Source organism: Lynx rufus, unplaced genomic scaffold (assembly GCF_022079265.1).
Source record: "Lynx rufus isolate CCGP_SWC_20201006 ecotype Redwood Valley unplaced genomic scaffold, mLynRuf1.p SCAF_26, whole genome shotgun sequence".
NCBI lineage: Eukaryota > Metazoa > Chordata > Mammalia > Carnivora > Felidae > Lynx > Lynx rufus.
Window position 1 is genome coordinate 8,182,574 of NW_025814841.1, and position 19,613 is coordinate 8,202,186.

The following is a 19,613-nucleotide window of genomic DNA, read 5'->3' on the forward strand; positions in this document are numbered from 1 at the left end:
CGTGGGCAGTTAGTAACACTTCAAAAGGCTGCACAAGATGCTTGGGATGTGTCCCTGAGAAATCCAGATAAATGAGTCAAATCGGTTTGGGGCAAACGCAATGAAGGCAAGTGTGCAGCGGCAGCTCTTGGCCGGCTCAAAGGAACGTGCCCATGGCCAGAAAAGACGGGTTCTGAGTCGCTACTAGGCCTTAGCCTCTAGCTCCTCCAGTCCCCGCGCTTTTTCCCCCCCTCCCAGCCATGTGGCCCGCGCGTCCCTCCGCCCCCGACTCCGCTCGCCCGACCAGGGCCTGGCTCCGCCCACCATGCCTGGGCCGCGTCTGGCTCCACCCACTCTCCCAGGACCGCGGCCGGCGGCCGAGGGGCGGGGCGCGCCGGGAGGAGCCGCACTCGCGAGCGGGAGGGGGATCCGCCGAGGAGTTACGGGAAAGTTGGTCCGAGTTCCTGGAGTTTCCCCTGTGTTTCCCGGGGCTCGGCCGGCCGGTGCCCCGGCTCCTCGCCTCCCTCCGTCCTTCACCGCCCACCAGATCCCTCCTTCTGTCCCCCGCCGCCATGGAGCAGCCGCCAGCGCCCAAGAGGTAACGAACGTGGGGAACCGGGAGAAGGAGGGAGGCGGCGGCCGCGGGCGGGGGCGGCTAGGCCAGGCCGGACCGCGACCCCCTTCGCGACTGCGGGGCCCAGACCAGGCCCGTCGGGAGTCGGAGGCACGTCCGAGTGCCGGGCCGCGTCTGTCCACACGCCGACGGGGCCCGAGGGGAGGCCGAGCCTCGCCTCTCCCGCGGCCGCGGGGCCTGGCGGCGTGGAAAGTCGCTGGGCAGCGCCGGGCTCCCCGTGGCCGGACTCCTGGGCCGGGAGGACTTTTCCCTCCCGGCAAGTTCACGAAGCCCCGAGACGTAAAACTAGGAAATTAATTAGGCAGCTTACAGCTATGTAGGCGTTCTTGTCAGATGTTTTTCATAATACTGCCTTTTATTTGAGAAGGCGGGTTATTTATTTACAGTTTAAGGAATTCAATATTAATAGCTACACAGTCTGTAAAACTTGTGGATATACTGCCCTGACAGGTGTTCTCCCTATCGCCGTCAAGTTCAAAAGTATTTATGGATGCAAGGCAGTGGGAATCTTAAATTAGAACCCCTCCCTCCTATAGTTTTTTTGTATTTCTTCTAGCATATAAAAATAGTGATGCTTTGGTATTTACTGTTAGTTTATATTTCATGTTTAATGTATTGGAAGAGTAAGAGTACACAGTAGATACTTTTAAACTAATATTTGAAATGATCTAGCTAAATCAAGGCTGTCCATTGATATAAGTTCATAGTGGGTATTTTTCCCCCCAAGGATGAATCAGTGTCAATTAACTGATATTGTTTAAAACATTTCACCTAGGTCTTTCATTTTTAATTTATAAAATGTACTAATCTCTCCTCCCAGATAGTGCTGTTGTGAAGATTAAGGAGTTCTTGGGTTTTGATACTTAGCGATCTTTAGATGAAAGGTGATATATTCAGGAACATGGAATAATTGAAAAGGTAGGAACTTTGTGAGCTGTTGTGAATTGGGTAACTAGACATGTGAGCCTTAAGGCCTGGAAACCATCTGTTCAGGTGAAGAAAGGGGGGCTGTGGAGGGATTTCCAAAAGAGACCTGCTATCACACAGAGCCCTTGATAGATTCTTATCTGGCATTTTGTAAAGTATTGAATTCTAGTGTTGACTAGACACCCAGTTTTAATACCATAGAAAAAAAATGGGAAGGGGGGCACCTGTGACATAATGCCCGAGGGCCAACTTAAGTCCAAATTGAAGTAGAGGTTCTCTCTATTCATTAGCTCTGAGCGCTCAAAGTTTCATTACAGGTGTAAGGGAACCCCTGGCCTTGTAGGGGCATTAGAAAACCTAGAGGGGTCAGGGGGAGACGGTGGTGGTGTATGTAACCATTCCATGGTCATTTATACTTTGCAAAGTGGTGCTTGCACATCTAACAGGCTTATTTTTAGCTCTCTTCAGAGAGACTTGTGTTGACCCAGGAAGGCATTTCTGAAGAGCAAGATATGTGACATTAATCCCATATATTCGAATATGGCTTAAAATTTTTTCGTAGCATTTGCATTTTCACAATATCATCATTGCAACCCTATTAAATAGTTTGGATTACAGGCATTGATCCTGTTTTATAGCTGAGGACACCAAAAGAGTTTGCCACACAGAAGGCCGTGACAGGGATTACTGACAGTGAGTTTTTTCTCCCTGTTGATCATTACCTTCTAATAATAAAATATAGCTGCCATTAAGGTCCTTTTATTTGCCAGGAACTTTATATACACATTCCTTTATTTTATTGTCCTAAGAAACAGAGATCTTGGCTCTGTAATTTACTATGCTTGTTCTACGTTTAATTTCTTCATCTGTAAAGTGTGCTGTGAGGATTAAATGAGGGCGTGTGTAAAGTACTTACTTAGCCCAGTGCTTCGCAATGTGTTTGATGATGTTAAATGTTGCTAGTTTATTTTTTCCTTATTAATTGAAAGTCAGGTCAAATAATCTGGTCAGGGGGAGGAATGCCAGAACGCTGAGTCCGATTGGCTGTACGGGGCTGCGCATCCTCTCACTGTGTATAATGATGCCTCTTTCTTAAAACTCGCTTGCTTGCTTAGCCTTCCATGATGTGGTGGTCATTTCTGGGTACAGTCTTGTGGGTCCTTGGCTTGTTCTTTTCCTGATCTCTATAGGAATGTCACTTTGCTTTTCTCCCTTGGGTAGCTCAAACACTTTGACATGCTCACATGTATATTGCTGGTGTTCAAGTCTGGATGACCAACAGCTGCTATTTGGTTGGTATTTTTGATTTTTTCATGCAGATCCACTCTTTCGTTATTCCGTCTAGTTTGTCCCTAGGTCCTGTTGAATTCTCCACCAAAAGTCTGGATTCATCTTTTCCCTTTTTCATTTTTGATATTCCTACCCCATTCCTGGGTTTTATGACAGTCATACATGATTTACAGCAGTGCCTTCCAACTAGGTACTTTACTGCAGTAGTTTTCAAAAATTTTTAGCAGTAGAAAGGCTCTGTTGGGAGTAGAGATAGGGCACTAGGACCTGGTTCTCAGTGCTTTACCACCTTCTCTTCCCCTTTTGCTGCCCTACAGAACCTCCTAATGACCCATAGGAGTCTGTTTACTTTAGTTCATCCTGCACATGGCTTCTGATTTGTTTTGTTAAAACATCACTTCCCCCATGCTTTTCCTTTTTTTTTGTTTTTGGATTGGGGCACATTAGTCTACTTAGTACCCAAGACTCCTATCCCTTGGTCTCAGACTTAATCCCCAGGCTTTGTTACTCTTCTCCAAAATGAATCTGTTCTAAAGTTTCCCTTTTGTCTTTTATTTAGGTTGTAGGCTATGGGTACTCCCAACTTTGCCTTTGTTCATGCTTTTCCTTTAGAGAAGTTTATGTTAGTTTTTGCTAGTAATCTATGTTTTATTCTTCCTTCAAGGCCTGCTTCATAAAGTATCTTTTTTGAGTGCTTTCTAGCCTAGAGTATTTCTCTGTATTCCTAATATTATATCCCTTTGAGTATGTGCCATCTTCATATTGTACTTTTTTCAATTACAAAATTTTAGATATTCAAAAGCTAATTTAATAAGTACTTATGGGTCACATTATCCAGCTTTAGAAGTAAAATATTACAAATATAGTTGAAGCTCCCTAAGTATGTCTCTTCTCAGTTGCATTCCCTCCCTCTCCCCCAAAGGGTAGTCACTGTCCTGAATTGGGTATTTGTTATTCCCATACATGTCTTTATATTTTTAGTGTGTTGTGAATATATATCTGGCCTGGTGTTAGGCCTGGGTGTTAGGCCTGCCTTTGCTCTTTGGTATCATCCTTTTCCTCTGGGAATTGGAGATTCCACTGTGCAGCCAGATCTGAGAATCATGAAGAGGATCTGGAAGGCCCCTCTTACCTTACTTCATTGATTTGGTCTCACCAACCAGGCTGTGTTAAATATAGGCAATAGATGTGGTCACCTATGGTTCCTGGCTTAAGGTATCAGAATAGCTTTTAGATTCCCCAGGTTTCCTTAAAAGGTCTGTCACAGAGGTCTTTATAAGTCCTTATTAAAATGAAGTTCCTCTGGGAAGGAAGTCCATCAAATGGTTATTAATTATTAGCTCTTTGGTAAGTTGAGTTTCTCAGATTTCTCTGTAGGGGAACTGCTAGATGAAAGAAAAATGACCACACAGTAGATAAGTTTTGATAGATAGGAAAGGAAATGATCAGAACATGGGCTCTTCACCAAGTAGAACGTTCATAAAAGGGGAGGTCGGCCTCTATGAAAGACAGGTGGTGGGTAGCATGAAAACTCTGGTTGCTTGAGGATAGGTAGTCATATATACCACCTATATAGTTGTTACAGAGCGGACAGAATTAATTGCTGGAGAGATATACTGTATCAGACAGGCCTTGTTCCTCAGTTAGATGATAGAATTAATAGTTATTTAAAATGTAAAATGCATTGGTTAAGGTATATTTGGAGGAAAAGTTGGTGTGGGACAGTGAAAACACTGGAAGGCTAATAAGAGAGTAAGCTACTGAAATTTACTTTCAAGACGGATAAGGAGAGTTCTTTGATTTAAGCTATGGTTGGATTCTTTGGCAGTTTTTTTCTTTTTCTTTTTTTTTTAATAGTGTGTAAAGGCAGTTGGGGGAAGTAAAGTTGAAGACTCAAGGTAAAATATTAGGGTTATACAGTGCATTCAATGAAAAGTGAAGGTAAGAAAACCATTATTTCATAAGGGAAAGTGTTGCTATGAATAACTGGAATATCAGTCAGAAGATAAATTAGTAGGGAATGAAAAAGTGAAAGTAAAAGATGGTGGAGCACCTGGGTGGCTCAGTGAGTTGAGCGTCTGACTTTAGCGCAGGTCATGATCTCGTGAGTTCGTGAGTTCAAGCCCCACGTGGGCTAGCTGCTGTCAGCGTGGAGCCTGCTTCAGATCCTCTGTCCCCTCCTCTCTGTCCCTCCCTGCTTGTGCTTTCTCAAATATAAATGAACATTAAAAAAAAAAAAAAGGATGATGATACAGGAGGGTAAAGTATAAGGTATTCATAGATTCCTCAGCATGAGAAGCCAATATCAATCAGCCTGTAGCATCAGTAGCCCTGACCTTAGACCAGAAATTGGGAATGCAGATAAACAGACAGCAGGAACTATCAACTCTTAGAATTGAATTGTGTGGGACAAAGCAACAAATCAGTTAAGTAGATACTAGGGTATGACAAAAATCATGAAGACATTGCAAAGACAAGAGTTATGGGCTTCATTTTATGTCTGTATTACTGATTCATGCGCCCTTGGAATGTTACAAAGTAAAATTCTTCTGTGCTTATTATAGTAGAGATTGGGAGCTAGAGTTCTCTTTGAGAAGATGACCTCTAAGAAAAAAAAAACAAAGGCCAATAGCCTCAAGTAGGCCCTGCGGGGAGCTCCCAACTTTAGAGGCAAGCTAGGGGAGGAGGTTCTGAGTAGTTCAGAGGGAAAGAAAAGAAACAAACAGGAGCATCTCTTTAATGACAGGGTCCCTAAGCGTATCTGTCCTCCCTTTGGCTTTTCTCAGTTAATTGGGGATGGCACCAACTGTAATTGACTTAAGTCCTGTAGATGGGACCAGTCAATTGGCTCTTCCTTCCTAAAGAGGGAACAGTAACATCTGGAGCTGGTCCTGGTGAGCAAACTTCAGTTGCAACATAAGACAGGAGATAAACTCAGTCTTTGGCCAACCTGAGGCAAAGATTAATTTATCCTTTGTTCTTTAAGGGGCTGAGAGATAGCATATATTAGAACCGAAGAATTAGTTAGAAATGTAAAGAAAAAGGTAAACATATATTAAACATAGCTGGATTGAAATTTGTTTTTCTTAAGTCATCTAAATGCTCATTCTAGAAGTGTGTATCAGTAGAGGTTTAATAACAAAAGGCTTAGGGGTACCTGGGTGGCTCAGTCGGTTAAGCGTCCGACTCTTGGTTTCAGCTCAGGTTCTCATGGTCTGGGAGTTTGAACCCTACATCTGCTCTGCGCTGACAGTGCAGAGCCTGCTTGGAATTCTCTCTTTCTCTCTCTCTGCCCCTCCCCAGCTTACGTGTTATATCTCTCTTTCTCTCTCAAAATAAATACATTAATTAAAAAAAATCATAAAAGGTTTAAATTGAGTACTTCTAGATTCTGGATTGTAGAGGTGGGGGGAAGTGCTTTGAATTTAATTTTTCTGGTTTCAAAGAAGTCTGTGTTCAACTAAAGGTACCGTCACTTCAGGCCATCATATATTAGTGGCTCTCAAAAAATTAAAAAAAAAAAATTGATGGTGAAACCCAGGACAGGCCCACATACATATCAAATTAAAACAGAAGTTTCATACAACGTACTATGTAAGATGTTTTTGGTATTTTTCTACTTTCTGTTCTTTTTCATTGAAAAACTGCTAGTCATAGTCCACCAAATTATTTTCATGACCTTTTAATGGGTTGTGATCTGCAGTTTGAAAAAACATTGCTGGCGTATGTTGTAGTGATAGTCAAGAAACTTATCTCATTTTAGACTCCATCCTCATACTTAAAAGCTCTATGATGGCATTGCCAGAGGAATCCAGACTGGGGTAACTACCTATATACGCAATAGAGATATTCTTTAAGAATCTAAAAAGGATAGTGGTGATAGGGAGAAAGGAAGCTGTAATTTGAAAGTCACAGTATTTTGAACATTTTATATAGGTCCCAATTGAAGTATGGGACAATGGAAAACGGTGGTCTATGATGTCTGACAGAGTTCACAAAAGAATATGTAATACATAAAGGTTGCTATCAGGCAAAGGCTCATTTGCCTCCTGGTGTGGAATGACCCCGTGCAAAGCTATAATTATGATTGCCTCAATTTCTGACTTCCTACTAGTTCTCCCCTTCCTAAATAACAAAGGTCTTTAGTTTTTCTGCGAAGGAAAAATTTATACTATCTCATAGAAACTTTCTTTTTTATTTGATCCAAGTTTCTTTTTTGTTGAGATCTTATTTGAATTGCCTCATATTGTAGGATTATTCTAATTTCAATTCTTAGCTCTTCAATTCTTAGAATCTTAGAACAGATTCTATATTTGAAATGTCTCATTACAACTGGTTTTTCCACAGAATCTAAAGTTGAATAGATACAAATAAGTATGTAAATAGACATGTATAAACATTAAAAATAAGTTCATTGTTTGCATGCCACGAATAATAAGGTACAGATTACCTTGAACTTCTTAAAAGTATCTTAAAGGACATAACTTACAAAATGACTTCATAGCAAAGTGAGAATTGCAGAAAACAGTTAATATTGCTGATAATATAGGTAGAGATGTGATAGTATAGTGGGTTCTGAATTAGTTTATAAATTTTACATGATACCAGACACCTTAGTAAAGAGGTCAAATAGAGTAACATTTTCAGATAGTTGCAGATATCTTGATATAAATATCTTGGTATACACACACACACTCTCACACTTAGAAAATGGGAAATTGTTGAGCATATATGATTCCAAAGATGAGATAGTTTCTATATTCAGAATACAGAATGTTACTACTGTCTGTCCAGATCATTTTTCATTTTCAGGATTTTTGATTTTGTGAGACCATTGGACCTAGAGTCCTGTAGTTGGAGAATGCAAGTTAAAATTATTTTTGTAATTTAGGTAGACCTTTTACATATTTGAGGAAAGCATAAGTTAAAGGTAATACACATTTAATTTCCCTGACTCTTTCTCTCTGGAGCTAGGTGATCTCTCCTGAGTCTGCTGAGTTGCCCCATTCTCCTATTTCTTTCTAAAAACTGGCTTTCTTTACTCATTGATCATTGCTCATGACAGAAATTGGCTGTCAGCCTTGAGTTCATTCAATTGCTCATTTATTCATATATTAGTAATTATTAATTAACTGCCTTTCAAATGCTACATATTGGGTGCATTGTTAAATGTAGCAGTTGAAATCCTTGACCTCATAGAAGAACATACACTCCAGTTGGAGCTTGAGCTGTGAAGGAGAGAAATAGCTCGTATTGATAGAGAAGAATGGTGCAACCTGTTTTATAGGATGGTTGGACAGGGCTTCTCTGAAAAGGTAATACTAAAGCTGTGACATGGGGTTGTGAGAAGTTATCCCCGTGAGTAGCTGGAAAGAGTATTCCAGGCAGAGGGAAAGCTGTGAGAAGGCCTGGAGGTGGCAAAGAGTTTAGTGTGTGGGAGGAATTGAAATGAGGCCACTGTGGCTGGATTGTAAAATGGGAGAAAGTGGTTGGAGATGAGGTCAGAGAAATGGGCAGAGAGTCAATGATGCAGGCCATGGAAAGGAATTTGGATGTAAGAGTGCAGTGGGCTGTCATTAAAGGGTTTTAAGCAGAATTTTAAGCAGTTTATGCTTTTAAAAGCAATCATTCTGGTTGGTTTGGGTAGAATAGATTGTAGAGGGTTAAGAATAAAAGCAGGGAAACAAGTTAGGAATCTATTGGAATAGTTCAGGGTTAGGTGGTGGAGTCAGTGGAGATGGAGAGAAGTGTGGATAGATTTAAATTATATTTTGGAGTTGGAAATGAAGGACTTACTGATAGACTAGATGTGGGGATTGAGGAAGAGATTGTCAATTCTGGCCCTTAGGTTTTGTGTTTGAGCAACTTGGGAGTGGAGAAGACCTGGAGAGGAACAGGTTTGGGTACCTTATAGTCTATTTCTTAGAATTTCCAACTCCCAGAAAAGTGAATGTGTTGGGCTTGAAATGTGGTATTAGGTGGTTCCCTTAGGAGAGGAAGTGGATTGGGAGGAAATAATGGACACTAACTTCTTTTTTAACCTCTTTTTTCACTGTATGAATCTAGAGAATGGGGAATATACCAAACCTTTGTTAGGTGTTTGCAACATTCAGGTGTCCTGGTGACCTGCTATTAAAAAATGTTTTTACTAGGGGCACCTGGGTGGCTCAGTCGGTTGGGCGTCCGACTTCAGCTCGGGTCATGATCTCACGGTCCGTGAGTTCGAGCCCCGCGTCGGGCTCTGTGCTGGCAGCTTAGAGCCTGGAGCCTGCTTCAGATTCTGTGTCTCCCTCTCTCTCTGCCCCTCCCCTGCTCATGCTCTGTCTCTGTCCGTCTCAGAAATAAATAAAAACATCAAAAAAAATTTAAAAAAAATGTTTTTACTGCAAAAAAAAAGAAAGCATCAGTGAAAAACAGGTGTATGGCTTAAGGCAGACACCTTTGTAATCACCAATCAGGTTAAGAAAAAGAACTCTGCCACACTCCCTTCCTAGTGTTCCATCCCAGTCATAGCTGCCTTTCCCCATAAGTAACCCTTATCCTGACTTTTATAGTAATAACTTAAATGTGCATTGCTAGACACTCTAGGGTTAGTCTTGCCAATTAAAAAAATAGTTTTTATAGGAGTTGTTACTTTTATTATTATTTCTAATGTTTATTTATTTTTGAGGGAGCACAAGTGGGAGAAGGGGAGAGAGAGAGGAGGACATAGGATCCAAAGCAGGCTCTGCACTGACGGCAGTGAGCCTGATGGGCTCGAACTCATGAACCGTGAGATCATGACCTGAGCCAAAGTCAGATGTTCAACTGATTGAGCCACCCAGGTGCCCTAGGAGTTGTCATTTTTAATCTTTACATTAGTTTCTCTATCCCTTTTCTTTTCTTTTTCCCGTTGAAGAACTCAAGCTGTTTATAGTTTTTCACAGCCTGGATTTTGCTGACAGCTTACACAAGGTGCAATTCTAGATCTTCTTTTGCCCTCCATATTTTCTGCAAATGGGTAACTGGATCCAGAGACTGACGGGCTCAGTTTTGATCCCATAGGAATTGTTATAGGTGGTGTTTGGCAAGACTGTATTAGTCACTTCGTGTCTAGTTGCATCTCTTTTTTCTGATATTAGCAGCTGTTGATGGTTAGTGCTTATTTCTGTTAATTCATTGGATGTTGCAAAATGGTGAATTTCTAAATACATCATTTTGTTTTCATTTATTAGTTGGAATGTTTTTATAGAGAATCACCTCCCTCATCTTTTGTTTGATTACCCAGTGGTACACTTTATAAAATAAAACAGGATAAATGCTGGATTCTTCCCCTTTATTTACACATTTTCAAGAGAATGAATTAGTTCCCTATTTTCAAAGGGAAGCAATTCTTTTTTTTTTTTTTTTTAATTTTTTTTTTTTCAACGTTTATTTTTGGGACAGAGAGATACAGAGCATGAACGGGGGAGGGGCAGAGAGAGAGGGAGACACAGAATCGGAAACAGGCTCCAGGCTCCGAGCCATCAGCCCAGAGCCCGACGCGGGGCTCGAACTCCAGGACCGCGAGATCATGACCTGGCTGAAGTCGGACGCTTAACCGACTGCGCCACCCAGGCGCCCCTCTTTTTTTTTTTTTAAGTGCCATTATGAGCTAATGGATTTAAGCATATTTGATGGATTTTATTTTATTTTTTAAAGTTTCAGGGCGCCTGGGTGGCGCAGTCGGTTAAGCGTCTGACTTCAGCCAGGTCACGATCTCGCGGTCCGTGAGTTCGAGCCCCGCGTCGGGCTCTGGGCTGATGGCTCGGAGCCTGGAGCCTGTTTCCGATTCTGTGTCTCCCTCTCTCTCTGCCCCTCCCCCGTTCATGCTCTGTCTCTCTCTGTCCCAAAAATAAATAAACGTTGAAAAAAAAATTTTTAAAGTTTATTCATTTATTTTTTAGAGAGAGCACCCGTGGGAGGGACAGAGAGAGACAGGAAGAGAGAGAATCCCAAGCAGGCTCTACACCGTCAGTGCAGAGCCCGATGTGGGGCTCGAACTCACAAACCATGACATCATGACCTGAGCTGAAACCAAGAGTTGGACACTTAACCAACTGAGCCACCAGGCGCCCCATATTTGATGGATTTTAATCCATTGCAGTTAGTGTTGCTGACATTCAAAGTGTCCCCCCGTCTTTCGTCAGTGGAAGTCCCTTCAGGGACAACGTGACCTGTAGCTTCCTCATTGTCTGCAGTGATAAGATATTCAGGGCTCATTATGTCCATTTCCTGTCCTGGATCCGGAATCAACCATTTGTCCAAGAAGCACTACTTTCTTTTAGTGAGAAATGGTATTTTAGGACCTTAACCCTGGCACTAGTGTGGTTAGTGCCACTTTAATTTTAAATAGTGTTTTTTTCACAAATAGGAGAACTGACTCATTCTTTCCAACTGTGGGATACTGTGTCAAAAAATCTGATAGCACTGGAAGTTTTGAGCTTCTTCCTCTGAATAATCTCTACCATACCTTTATTTTTCTAAGTTTTAAGCCAGAAATTGGGCGTGTGTAGACAAATTCTATGGTAGAGACTATTTTGAGTGGACTTTTACCTTCATGTTCTCCCTTCTCTTACTTTGGTTACCCTTTGACCCACTATTATCCTAATATCCAGCCTTACTTCTTTCTCACCTCCTTAGGGTTTTAGGTGACCTAGTTTCTTCTTTTCTTAAACAAAAAAGATAAGAAAATAAAAGAATCCAAGACAAAAACCACCACTAGTGATAAGATTAGATTTCAGGCCTTATTTTTTAAGGTAGACCTTTTAGCTTGCTTTGTCTTGCATACATAAAAGTATATCTGTGCACAAACAAAATTCAAGGGCACCTTTTGAGGCTGCTGTATAAATCCAATTCTAACTGACTACAGTATGATGAATTGCAAAATGAAGTATATCCAGATATTAAATGCCATATGTTATTCCTTTTTAGTTTTGATATCAGCCCCTTTAGTTAAGTTTTATTGTGCTTTTGATTAGATAATACAGGATATTTGTCTCAGTGATGTGGTGGGTAATTTACATTTGATGCTGTGTCACATAACTTTAGAAAGAGTTAGTTTTGGTGTAATCACTTACTGTATTAAAAGACATTAGGTTGGATCTATAAGTTGATATGTTGGACCTATAAGTTGATCTATTGTCTTGCAGTTAAACAGCAACCAGTAATTATTTTCCAATGATTATCCATTCAAACATTTTTAGTAATCAGTGAAATTTGGATCATAGAGATATGATTGCCATGAAAAAATTTATATTTATGTAATTTCTAAGAATTATAAGAAATAAATGTCAAATTAAATGATGGAATGGCATAAAATTCCAGTGGAAATTAAAAATGTATGTACTAATTAACTCTTGAGAAGAAAGTGTTTCGATGATTTTCTTTCCCTGCAGAAGGAATTTTTCTTCCATGAACTAGATTCTTATTGTATACTTCCAAGGCTTTTTGTTTTTGTTTTTCTAAATAGAAGAGAATTCAGGTACTAGGCTAATGATAAGACAGTGGGATTCCCCTCTCTGCCTTTTATATAGACTCTCAGCACTTGATTAGATAGCTTTAATTAATATTCATAAATCCTTGTGATTTCAAAGAGCCTGTCAAAATAGTGATATGGTTATAATTTTAACTATAGTTAGCATCATTGTGAAGTATGGTGTACCACATAATGGGTTTTTCAAATAAATGAAGTAAACCACTTTAAGCAATATATTTTAAGTATTTTACAAACACTTTTATATAACCAGTTTTGACTGAAATCATACCAAAATGAAGGCACTTGGCTCAGTCTTCTGAAACTTCAAGAAAGCAAATCATCTTCTTGCTTTTCTTGTTCATAAAAAGTCATAGAGGCAGTTCATAGAACCGTTCATAATTTTAGTTCATAGAAACAGTCAAGTGTGCTCTTTTGGTGTGTTTGAAGCTTTGTTGCTGTATGTAACTGGTTTTCCCCTGAACTTAGTCTTGTCTTTTACTGTTATCTGTCATTCTCATTACTATATCCTTCTTTAAACTGCTACTTATCTCAGAAATAATGACCTGACCTGACAGCTGCTCTCCCTTTCTGAAAGTAAAATACATGCATGTTATGTCCGTTTTTGCTTATTAGAGGTCTTTTTCTCTTCTGGGTTCATAGTACATCTTGAAATTATCTTTTGACCAAGAGGAGGAACATTATATGCAGTGAAGGGGAGAAAAAATTATTCCAAACTTCCCTAAGTTCTTAAGTTTTAATATGAAAATATCCAAATTTTTCATCCAAAAGGGAACAGGTTATTACCTTAAGCCCACAGAATTCAGCTAAAAAATATTTCTGTCATTTTAGAACATTACTTAGATTTTGGTAACTCATGATATTATTACAAAAGTGCATTGGAATTTCAGAGGGTATTTATACTCATGCAAATACTGTAGCATTACACTTAGACTTGTTTATTTTTAATTTCTATGGGCAAAGTATTTAGGCTATTTATCTTTCTTATAATCAAAATTTTTTTCTATTAGATATCCTTGGGATTTTAAATTTTTATTTTTATTTCTAAAAAAACAAAACCAAACAGGTAAAAATAACCCCAATTTAGAAAAGCAAAAATTACTGAAGCACCTGGGTGGCTCAGTCAGTTAGGTGTCCCACTTCAGCTCAGGTCATGATCTCTCGGTTTGTGAGTTTGAGCCCTGTGTCTGGCCCTGTGCTGACAGCTCAGGCCTGGAGCCTCCTTCAGATTCTGTTTCTCCCTCTCTCTCTGCCCCTTCCTTGCTCGTGCCCTGTCTCTGTTTCTCTCTCTCGAAAATAAATGAACATTAAAAAAAAAAAAGCAAAAATTGTTTTCATAAAGGATCGTAATCCTCTTAATTTGTTTACAAAGAACCACAGAGAAATACTGAGAAATGGCTTCATATGTACTGTTACTGTGTAATCAAACTGTGCTGAGAAATCAAGCAAGATAGTGTCCATCTGCACAAATAGCAGAACTGAGCCACTGTCTTCACAGTTCTCGTCTCTATTTATGAAAGTCTGTAAACATTAAACAGAAAGCAGAGTACACAACTCACTGAATGATACACAGGTTAATACTGTCATAGTTTAAACTTTCCTTGAAATTACACTTTTATTAATATAGGTATACCTTTAATGTATTTATGTTAATTTCAGTTAATTTTTTAAAATTTTGGTTAATTTCAGTATTCTAGGGATGGGAGTGAGGAGTTGTCAGTGTATGAAGACTAAATCCTTATATATTACCTTCAGAATTTGAAGTGCAGGAAATAAATAGGGACAAAATCTATGAGTAAATTCAGTTTTAAAGTGTAGGTAGTGTCTTTGGCACAAATCATAGAAGATTTTTCTGTATAGCAGGTACATGGATTGCCCTTGGCAAGTTTCATATGGAAGCTCCTCTTTTATTCTTAATCAATTAAAGATTCTCTTCCCTTTTTTAGTTCTCAAATTTAGGTATGGTTATTGAGTATTTAAAAATCTTTATAAGGACCTGGGTTAAAGTTATGAGATTTACAGTTGTGCATATTTCTTAGATTATTTTTAATTTTTATTTTAACAGGACATGAATATGTCAGAACATTTTCAGATGTGCTGTTTTGTGTTGTCTGCCTTTTGTGGCTTTTGTTTTTGTTTTTGTTTTTAAACTTATTGTTAATAAAGTAATATGCATTACTGTGTCTTTAAAGCTAGGGAGTGTATTGCAGCATTTCTTCCAATAGGTTTGTTACAAGAAATTAAAAGGAATCCTATCGCTTTCCAGTTGAGGGTAAGTGAAACGTTCTTAGAAAATAAAAATGAAAGACTCTGAAGGGTGAAAGAAGGGGAAAAAAATGTCAGCTTCTTTTCCTTTAAAGCTCTTTGCCAGGAAATTATAATTTCGGAGTATTTTTGGGCGAAGAGCCCAACCTGAGAGGAAATGGTATGATAGAGCTGAAAAATAAGACTTTAATTTTGAAAAGTCTTCTATCCATTGTAGAGCATCTGTTTTCTTAGGTGGATTTCATCTCATTCTAGTGCCAATAATTAAGTAAACCCTCATAAATTTTAAGCAAATACTATATGAGATCATCAAATCATCTATTTCACTATTAAAACAGTGGTACTCACGGCAAAACAATAAAAAGCCAGAGCTTTAGAGTCAGATAGACCTTGGTTCTCGTCTTAGTTCTGCCACTTACTCAGTGCTGTGGTGGACAAGTTAGTTAACTTTTCTAGGTCTCCGTATACTCACTTGTAAAATGGAGGTGGTAATAGTACCTTTTCTGTGGGTTTTGTGAAGATTAAATGATTAATAATTGTAAAGCATTTACCTCTTAAGCCATTTTCTTTTTTTTTTTAAATATTTTTTTCAACGTTTTATTTTATTTTTTGGGGGACAGAGAGAGACAGAGCATGAACGGGGGAGGGTCAGAGAGAGAGGGAGACACAGAATCGGAAACAGGCTCCAGGCTCCGAGCCATCAGCCCAGAGCCTGATGCGGGGCTCGAACTCACGGACCGCGAGATCGTGACCTGGCTAAAGTCGGACGCTTAACCGACTGCGCCACCCAGGCGCCCCTCTTAAGCCATTTTCTAAAGTGTATCAAAAATGTATCTATCACTGTCAACATCTTTTGAAGAAACACATAGCTTTCCAAAGGGATAAAAGGACAACTTTAACTTGGATACATATGTTGTAGTTGAGTTAAAAAAAAATCAGTTGTGTTACTTTCGAGCTATCTAAGTATTTACAAGACGTCTGGCCTTTAAAAAGCAAAAGAGAGCAGAAAAAAAAGATCCTTGAATTTATTAGTTTGAGGTAAAATGTACTTCCTGGGCTTGAAGTAAAAAAGATTTTTGACTTTGTAGATTCAAGACAGAGTCGTTGTGTAACCTAGAAAATATTATTTAAGGCTGATGTTGAGACTCTGATATTGCTTGATGATGGAATGTTGAAGGACTAAAGGATGAAAACCTTTCATGTGTGCTAAAGATGTTTTACTTTTATAACAGCAGTCAAGATGAAACTGCTAGGGCTGAAGCAGATAACTTAATTTTTTAAGTTTATTTATTTATTTTGAGAGAGAACACAAGTGGGGAAGGGGCAGAGAGAGAGAATCCCAAGCACGCTCCACACTGCCAGCAAAGAGCCCAACTGAGGGCTCGAACCCATGAGATCGTGACCTGAGCTGAAGTCAGATGCCCGACTGAGCCATCCAGGTGCCCTGAGAACTTAATTTTAAATGAGATATCACATGTAAGATGCAGCATGGTGCTTAGCATATCGCAGTAACAGTATGACTGTTAATAAAAGTTATGACTTATTAAATGGCTACTGTCATTAGTAATAAAGCTACCAGTAGTGTGATCACTAAAATACAGGGAAATTTGCCATAAAAGAAAAACGCATTGAAAACTACAGAGCTGAAATGAGGTAGAAGGTCCTTTAAGAGGAAGGAATCTCTGTTCTTGGAGAGTTGAAAGTTCTTTTCTTCTGCTGGATTTGCGCTCTGACCAGATCCTCCTCTCCATGATTAGTTTCCCAGGAGATCTAGAAGGCATATTCTAATTATTCTTGACTAGGGAGCTAGATCTAGCAATGTGGAAAGTCTTCCTTTTTGTCTCTTTTTAAAGGTCTTTGGCCAGGAGTGCCTGGGTGACTCAGTCAGTTGAGCATCTGACTCTTGATTTCAGTTCAAGTCATGATCTCATGGTTGTGAGATCGAGCTTCACATCGGGCTCTGTGCTGGGCCTGGAGCCTGTTTGGGATTGTTGGTCTCCTTCTTCTCTGCCCCTCCCCCCACTCAGGAAAAAAAAAAAAAAAAGGTCTTTGGCCAAAACAAACATTCCACGTAAAAAGTGGAGAAAGGACTTGAGCGGACATTTTTCCAAAGATATACAAATGGATGATAAACCTGTGAAAAAAACCTCAACGTCACTAATTAGGGAAATGCAAATCAAAACTACAATGAAATAACTTCAGACTGTTTAGGGTGACTATTTTATATGTATATAAATTTCCAGATTTATACATACAATATATATACACATACATGTATGTACATATATATGTATATATATCCATATCCAGAATATAGTGTTGTCTCAGCTTCTTTTCATTTAAAGCCAGAAAATAAACGTTGTCTAGGATGTGTAGCAATTGGACTCCTTGTACATTGGAATGTAAAATAGTACAGTCACTGTGGAAAACAGTATGATGGTTTCTTAAAAAATTAAACATACAATTACCATATGATTCAGCAATTCCACTTCTAGGTAGATATCCAAAAGAATTGAAGGCAGGGACTCAGAGATACCTGTACACCAGAGTTTATTTTCGGCGTTATTCACGATAGCTAATAGGTAGAAGCAGCCCACATGTCCAGTAATAGATGAGTGGATAAGCAAAATGTGGTATATACATTCTGCTATATTTTCAGCCTTAAAAGGAATGAAATTATAATACATGCTGCATACAACATGGGTGAATCTTAAAAACATGACGAGTGAGAGAAGCCAGACACAGGACATGTGCCATACGATTCCACTTACATATGAGGTACTTAGAGTAGTCAAATTCATAGAGACAGAAAGTAATATGGTGGTTGCTAGGGACTAGAGGAGGGGAATATGGGAAGTTGTTGAATGGATGAAGAGTTTTAGTTTGGGATAATGAAAAGTCCCGGCGATGGATAGTGGTGATGGTTGCACAACAGTGTGAATGTACTCATTGCCACCTAATTGTACACTTAAAAATAGTTAAAATCGTAAATTTTATGTTACATATATTTTACCACAACTAAAAAACAAGACAAAACAAAAAACCTTTAGCTAATCATAAGCAGCTGGCTGTGCCTTCTCTCTTCTGAAGTTTGTTTAAGTCTCTTCAAAGCCAAAGAGACGTCCTTAGGAGAAGTTACCACCTGTGTACAAACTTGTAAACTGCTGCTGCAAAGCTGGAAGCAGAGAAAAGAAAGGAAGAGGATTAAATATAGTCGTTTTTTTTTTTTCCCCCTGCTTTGAGCCTTTTATGATGGGCCTGTTTCTTGCATGAAGTGAGTTTAGTGTTAAAAGACTTTTCAGAAAAAGCTGTAACTTCTGACTGGCTTCCGAGCCTCAGTGTCCTAAATTTACACTTTTTCTGTCCTACCCTCATATTTTCACATAATTTTATGCAGATGATTTCATCTACTTTGTAGATAAGGTTGGGATTCTGTGACTGGCAGGAAGAAGAACCACCTTATGTATTTTCATCTTAATTTCATTTGATTATTGTTCTTACATAATTTTTGCTCCTGTTACAGAAGGGCAGTTTCTTCTCTTCCCCTCTTTCATCTAACCTTCGAACATGTCCCTTCTTATACTTTTATAACTTTACTCTTATAATCATGTTTTTGTTCCCCAGTTCTAGAATCTTTAAAATCTCTATTTGTAAGGCTTCATTCACTTGAAACATGCTTAGGCCTTGTCTATCTAATAAAACTTCTTTAAGGTTACAGGTTTTCAGACATTGCTTGGTTAGATCGGAAACCAGGTTTTTTTCCCCTGTTCTTATCCCTCTCATATCTCTGTTTCTTAAAGCTTTCTCTTTCTCCAACTTTCTGCTTTTCCTGTTGCTTCTTTTTCTCTGTTTTATGTGTTCTTCTTTCAAGTTCATAATTGACATACACCTTGCATTTTCTGTTTTCTATCTTCCTCCTCTTTTTTTTAATGTAGTTATTTCCTTGGTGAGTTTATCCACTCTTGTGGCTTCAACTTTGATCAAAATGATCCACAAATACACACTTTTGAGACTCAGACTTTTGTGCTCAGTCTTATTCAGTCTTTTCAGTCTATTACATAACATTGGACTACTCTGCTGTCTCCTGAAAAGCAGTATGTATAAAACAAAGTCCTGTCTTCTAGTTAACCTCTGTTGATTAGTGATGTGACTCTTTCGCCACTTTGCATTTGGTGTGTGTGTCTTCCTTCTGCTTGGTTTCCTACATTAGTTACTTTGTTACTTAGGTCCTTTAAGACCACAAGGAAGAGAGATACACAGATTATCTTCAGTAATAGAATTTTATTGCAAACATACTCAGGAAATGTGCACGGTTGTAGCATGGGAAGCTGCCTAGTCAGCTGTTTGTTGCATGTGATCTTCAGTATCTCTAATACCGGCTTGTGGAATAGGCTCTATTAATAAAGGGAATAGCAGCTTAGAATCACTTGGAAGAATGAAATGAGTTCCTGTGACCTTTGTCATCTTTGTTCATGTAACATTTACACTTTCTGTAATCTAAGGTTTAATCGGGCCATCTTGCAACCATGAAATTTGGAACGTCCCTAATGGCCTGAATTTCAGCCCTTGTATGGTTGCTTTGGCTTCTGGATCAACTTCTAGATATATGTACTTTTTTTCTTTTTAAGTTTATTTATTTATTTTGAGAGAGAGAGTGAGAGTGAGTGAGCGCACAGAAGCAGCAGAGGGGCAGAGAGAGAGAGAGAGAGAGAGAGAGGATGAGAGAGAGAATCCCAAGCGGGCTCCACACTGACAGTACTTACTGACAGCTCACCAATGTGAGGCTTGAACTCCCGAACCACGAGATGGTGACCTGAGCAGAAATCAAGAGTCAGTTGCTTAACTGACTGAGCCACGCAGGCTCAGTATGCACTTTTTATTGCTGGGATAGTAAAGCTGATTTACTATATGTGCTGCTGAAGTGAGCACATAGTAAAGCTGATTTGATTTGAAGTAGCATGTGTTGAACCATAACAATTGATACAGGAACATAGGTTTTTCTCT

At 39.2% G+C, this 19,613-nt stretch overlaps 1 protein-coding gene across 1 annotated transcript in view; it reads left to right on the forward strand.

Annotated features, from left to right (window-relative positions):
• Positions 1-304: 304 nt before the first annotated feature.
• STK3 (serine/threonine kinase 3) overlaps positions 305-19,613 on the forward strand; it is a 291,291-nt gene continuing 271,982 nt past the window's right edge. The window contains 2 exon segments of the mRNA XM_047088960.1: positions 305-538; positions 540-577. Of these exon segments, the coding sequence (XP_046944916.1) occupies positions 305-538; positions 540-577 (272 nt within the window).